This window comes from Heterodontus francisci, chromosome 36, assembly GCF_036365525.1.
Source record: "Heterodontus francisci isolate sHetFra1 chromosome 36, sHetFra1.hap1, whole genome shotgun sequence".
In the NCBI taxonomy this organism is placed as follows: Eukaryota; Metazoa; Chordata; class Chondrichthyes; order Heterodontiformes; family Heterodontidae; genus Heterodontus; species Heterodontus francisci.
Window position 1 is genome coordinate 47747450 of NC_090406.1, and position 6000 is coordinate 47753449.

The 6000-nt window shown below is 45.0% G+C and overlaps 1 protein-coding gene across 3 annotated transcripts in view; it reads right to left on the bottom strand.

The window, feature by feature from the left end:
• The window catches only part of rad23ab (RAD23 homolog A, nucleotide excision repair protein b), a 63919-nt gene extending 58138 nt beyond the window's left edge, over positions 1-5781 (bottom strand). For 2 of the 3 annotated variants that reach the window (XM_068016635.1, XM_068016634.1), the window contains exon 1: positions 5645-5781. In XM_068016635.1, coding sequence (XP_067872736.1) covers positions 5645-5710 — 66 coding nt within the window. In that variant the 5' untranslated portion in view covers positions 5711-5781. The remainder of the gene's footprint in view (positions 1-5644) is intronic. The other variant, XM_068016636.1, reaches the window with a different exon arrangement.
• Between the last annotated feature and the right edge of the window lie 219 nt (positions 5782-6000).

The window sequence follows — 6000 nt, forward strand, 5'->3', positions numbered from 1 at the left end:
GCATTCCAACTGATTATGGAACTTTTGGGCAACACTTTTACAGTTGACTGGAACAACATCTATTAAAGTGAAAAATCCCTTAGCTGTAATAACGTGCTGATAAACCTGCGAAACTATGTAGTGCAGAAATTTGCAACACAGGCTATATTTATACTTTCCATCAATACTCTAATTTACTGACAAATCTACAATAATGTAGGAACTGTAGATCCTTTTGTGCAAAATTAAGCAGAGTGGCAGCAGTTACAGTAGCCTCTATTAACACAAATAGCATGTTAAAAAGTCAAGGAGTAACCACAAGACTGTATACCCAACTGAAGGTTTAGCCCTCAGTTGAAAACTACAGAATGCATTTACAACATTGGAAACCCATATTTCTGCTTGCAACTCATACCTGGTGTCCATTATTCTATTTATACAATATCGAAATCCCTTGACTAGGCTCCAGCCTGTAACACACTCTTGGCTGTCCATTATTGTCATTAATGTTGGTTGAGGGATAAATACAAAGAACACATTATCTAGCCATTATCTCATAGCAGTTAGTGGGACTTTGCTGTGCGCAAACTGACTGCCACATTTCCTACATTACAACAGTGACGACAACAACTTGCATTCATAAAGCACCTATAATGTAACAACGTCTCAAAGCACTTCACAGGAGCAACATAAAATAAAAAATGACACCAAATCACACCAGGAGATATTAGGGCAGGTGACCAAAAATTTGCATCAAGAGGAAGGTTTTAAGGGAGTGTCTTAAAGGAGGAGAGTGAGGTGGAGAGGTTTAGGAAGGGAACTCCAGAGCTTAGGGCCTAAGCAACTGAAGGTGGATACCAATGGTGGAACAATTAAAACTGGATGCTCAGAAAGCCAGAATTAGAGAGAGGAGCGCAGATATCTCAGAGGATTGTAGACTGGAGGAGATTACAGAGATAGGGAAGGGCTAGGCCATGGAGCGATTTGAAAATAAGGATGAGAATTAAAATAAAGGCATTGCTTAACGTGGAGACAATTTTGGTCAGCGAGCACAGGGGTAATGGGTGAAAGGGACTTGGTGCGAGTAAGGACATGGTAAGCAGAGTTTTGGACGACCTTAAGTTTATGGAGGGTAGAATGTGACAATAATCAAGTTTAGCAGCAGTTGAGCTGATGCACGGGTAGATTCAGGTGATGTCAGAGGTGGAAATAGGCAGTCTTAGCGATGGTACAGATTTTGCTTGGAAACTCATCACAGGGGTCCAACGTGATACCAAGGATGGAAGAGTCTAGCTGAGCCTCTGACATTTTCCAGGGAGACAGATGGAGTTGGTGACTAAGGAACAGAGTTTGTGGCGGGGACCGAAGTCAATGGCTTTGATCTTCCCAATACTTAATTAGAGGAAGATTCTGCTCATTCAGGATGATGGTCAAGCAGTCTGACAATTCAGAGATAGTGGAGGGGCAGGAAAAGTGGTGGTGAGGTAGAGCTGGGTATTGTCAGCATACAAGTGGAAACTGACAATGTTGTTAGATGATGTCACTGAGGGGACCAAGGATAGATCCTTGGGGGACACCAGAGGTAACGGGAGCAGGAAGGGAAGTCATTTGAGATGATGGAACATGGTGAGTGCAGTCCCAACCCCGCTGAATGACAGAGGTGTTGGAGAATGGTGTGATCAACAACGTCAAAGACTGCAGACTGGTCGAGGAGGAGGAGAGTTTACCTTTGTTGCAATCACATTTGTGACTTTGATAAGAGCCACTTTGGTACTGTGACAGAAGCAGAAACCTGATTGTTGGGATTCAACAAGGAATACCAGGAAAGAGGGGCACAAACTTGGCAGATGATTTTGAAGAGGAAAAAGTGAGTTTGGAGGTGGAGCTGTGGTTTGCAAGGATGGAGGTGTCAAAACGAGTTGGCTTTTTAAGGAGGGGGGTGGTGATGGCAGATTTGAAGGAGGGGGAGATGTACTTCATTGGCTGTAAAGCACTTTGGAACACCTTGAAGTTGTGTAAGGCACTATATAAGTGAAAGTCTTTCTTTCTATATATACACCATTTGACCCCCCTCAGATTAGTTACTACCTGTAACTCATCCCGAACTATCCAATACTATTGCTGCTACATCTGCACAATCAATCTGAAAAACTCTTTCAATTTCAAAGGCATTTGCTCCAGTAAATGACCAAAGCTGAAGGTGAACATTTTCATCTTTTTCAGAAAGAAAAGCAGGTTGTCTCCACTAGCTTTCTAAAATAAACGGTGGACTACTTCTCACACAAGCGAGGCAAGTCCCCAATAGGATGCTCCCTTTCTGAAGGCTGGAGCACATCTGGCCTCTGCATTCATTAGATTGCACCAGAAATTAGCGCTCCTCTGGGGTAACCTGAAAGAGTATATACATGCTGACAAGCCGATTGCACAAGCAGCTGGAAGCCAGCTTTAAGTCTGAATGAAGATACACTACTTCAACTGCTCTGGACAGTGAAGAAAGGAAACATGTTTAGAGGGGATGTGCGAAGCAAGTTCTTTACACAGAGGGTGATGAGTGCCTGGAATTTGCTGCCAGGGGAGGTGGTGGAAGCAGGTACGATAGCGACGTTTAAGAGGCATCTTGACAAATACATGAATAGGATGGGAATAGAGGGATACAGTCCCCGGAAGTGCATAAGGTTTTAGCATAGACAGGCATCAAGACTGGCGCAGGCTTGGAGGGCCGAATGGCCTGTTCCTGTCCTGTTCTGTTCTGTTTTTTTTTGATTCCTCTATGCAAACTTGCTAGCTACCTAGAAGTTAAACAGTGCATTTTAACAAAAACCTAGTTACTCTGTGCACATATTAGCGAGACGCTTTCCAAGGGAAGGACAGGATTAAGTCATTCAGGCATCCCCCTCATATACTAGCCCGTATTAAGTCATTGTTAACCTGGGAATAAGTTACCTGTGTATCCTCTTAGGGGAAAGTGTGAAGTACAAAGCAAATACTAAATTAGGAAAAAAAACACACCTCTCTACCCTGCTCACTCAAGAATAAAGAAATTCAGGATGACTGCCAGATATTAAAAGAGGAAAAATTCAAGTCACAGCAAAAATAAATTTTTTTAAACTTTTAAATGTCTGGAAAATTTATTTTGCTGGAGAAGCCTCCAGCCCAGACTGCAGTCTGCAGTGCACAAGCAGGTCAAAGATGGAGAATTTTAAAATTCTCCATCTTTGACTTTCATCATGTGTGCATTCACCATTTAAATGCTATCTAGAAAAAAGATGCACAGGGTCAATGAACAGAGAGCACTACAGAGTGAGGCAGCATTAGAAATTAAAACGGGTCCCATTTTTTCTCCAAGTGTTTGTCAGGACTCCGTTTCACAGGTGCCAGGCAGCAATCCTTGTTAAGATATGAATCCACGGGCACAAGTACCTTACTGAAATGGTCATTCTTCAGTTTACAAGCCAACAGTGAGTCAAGCCTACATTAAAGCCGAGCTCAATCCTGTTCGCCAATGCACACTTTCTAGCAGGGGTTACTGGACAGCAATAAAGAGGAACCCTGGTTCAAGTTTTCCTCTCCCCAGCCCAGCGGCTGAGATCAATTGTAGAACCCTGCGTCAAATTAGCTAAAGTACCGGCCAAGGAGTAAACCACAGAAGGCCGTTTGCTCTGAACAGTTCAAAATGGTCCATGGTCTGCTTATGAACTAAGCTTTGGGAAAGCTACAAACAGCACTTTTCAAACAACTGGTAACTGCCACTTTTCCATTAAACATAGGAGATCAGTAGCCATTACCTTCCACCATTGATCCATTTACAGACAATGCACAACCATGATTGCGTAATGCAATAGCCCATTTTCACAACATTCAGAAAATTCAGTATTAACATAGTGTTTGCTACAAGCAAGAAGTTCTCTCCTCTTTCGTCCTTTAAGATACTCCTTAAAACCTATCTCTGACCAAGCTTTTTTGGTCATCTGAACTAATATCTTATTTGGCTTGTGCCAAACTTTGTTTGATAACACACCTGTGAAGCATCTTAGTATGTGTTACTACATTAAAGGTGCTATATAAATGGAAGCTGTTGCTAACCCATTGAGTATAGATCAACTATCAGAAAATAAGGATTCGGTGCTTTAAAACTTGGTTTGTTTCGCCAGGCTTCAAATACAAACTTCTTTTAAATTAGTTTAACCCCTGTACTCCCCTAGTCCATTCTCACTCTTTCAGGCTCAAATGTTTGCTCTTTACAGATGCTGAAAAACCTGAGTGCTTCCACTATTTTCTGACTGATTCATATCTTCAGTATTTCAAGTCTTTTACCTTTTTTTTCCCCAAAAAAAGACTTCAATGAAAATAATCCAGAAGTTTTAAAGCTAATACCAACCTGACTTCGCCCCAGGGAGACATCTGACTAGTCTGAACCTTTGGTATGCCACAAACTGATTTACTCACCCAGAATCACACTTCCTCTACTTAATTTCTTTCTACTTATCAAATGCTTCTCACTTTAATATCACAATCTTACTCCACTACAGTTGTAAAACATTTGAGTAGCTTTATTACTACAATTAGTTTCATAGTAAATTACAAAAAGCAGCCTCTCAGGAGTACTTTCCCTGAAGGGCAACATTTTACGTTCAGACATCCCCCCGCCCTCCCGACCCAAGCAAAAAAAAAACACTAAACACAGTATTTTATAAAGGGACAACGGACTTAAATGTTGTCGATAGGGGGAAATGCCAGCCGTGAAGGTTTTCACAAGAGTAAGCGTGCATGACTTTTTAAAGTGATGATTTAAGCATAAGCTAACGTTATTTTTCTGAAAACTGGGTTGCTGTAGGGTTGGGGTTGCTGGTGTAACAACTGTTACTTAATGGAGAGTACTTCTCACACATTTTAGTATCGCAGCTCCAAGCAGGTTACAGACTTAACTCCCCTGCACACTTCGCACTGACAACTGTACTGAGTTGCTGTGTCATGGTTGTTTTGGGTCTGCTCCCAGTGTAGGTTTAACGTTACTCTTTCTAATTTGATACATCATGCCTAGTCCTTCTGCCTTCCCTGCCGAGGACTCGCCACACAGAAACGGGTTTACTAAACCGGCCAAACATAGAAAGTTCTCTCCCCCGATTAAAGCCCGGTGTAACTATCACCGGCGGGAGCTGGGTGGCCCAGGCGGTGAGCCAAACGGGTATTTTGTTGTAAGGGCGGCGCGTAAACAATCCGTTCCAAAGGCGTCGAGGGCCGAGTGGGAAGATCCCGCGAAGCCACTAACCTCAGAGGGTTTTTTTGGGGGGGGGGGGGGGGAGGAGGGGGGGTGGGAAAGAGAGGGCAAAGACGGCCCTAACTGACTGCCTATCAGCGGCCTAATGCCGCCAGGATCCCCGGGCTTTCCTAGGGCCACAGTACAACCGATGCCAACCGGAGTCCGTAGAAAAGGGAAGGCCCACTTTCAGCCCAGTGCGACCAGGCTTCCCCTTCACTCCTGCATGAAGAGACTAGGTTCACCTCCTGTTCTAGGGCCTGGGCCTACAGCGCCGCTCTCCTGTCTGCTCCCGCGGCCTGCTCTGAATGCGCCGCGGTCTCTTTTCGCCTAGCCTCCGCGACCCCACTACTCCATAGTATCTCGGGTCCGGACGGCTTGGGCCGAGTGCAGACCGCACAGACTCACCGTCTGCTCAGAGTCAATGTCTATGCGGAAGGTTTGCTGCTGGAGGGTCTTCAGCGTGATCTGCATCGTCTCCCGCTCTCGATCGGTCTAACCCCTTCCAGTCACTCAGAATGTCAGCGTGCGCGCCCCCGCAGCGTCCACACGTCCTCGCGCCGAAAATACTGCGTCATCACGCCGGGAGCCATCCGCCCAACGCCGTTGCGTCACCACCTGGCCAAGATGAAGACTGAGCTCAGGGGGGGGGGGGGGTGGGGCACGCACGCCGTTTCTCACGGCGCGGACGCGAAAGCAGCTGTCACGCTGAACTGTTTGGTGCGGGAGTCTCCGCCCCTTTGGCGGCGCAGCTTCAACCGACT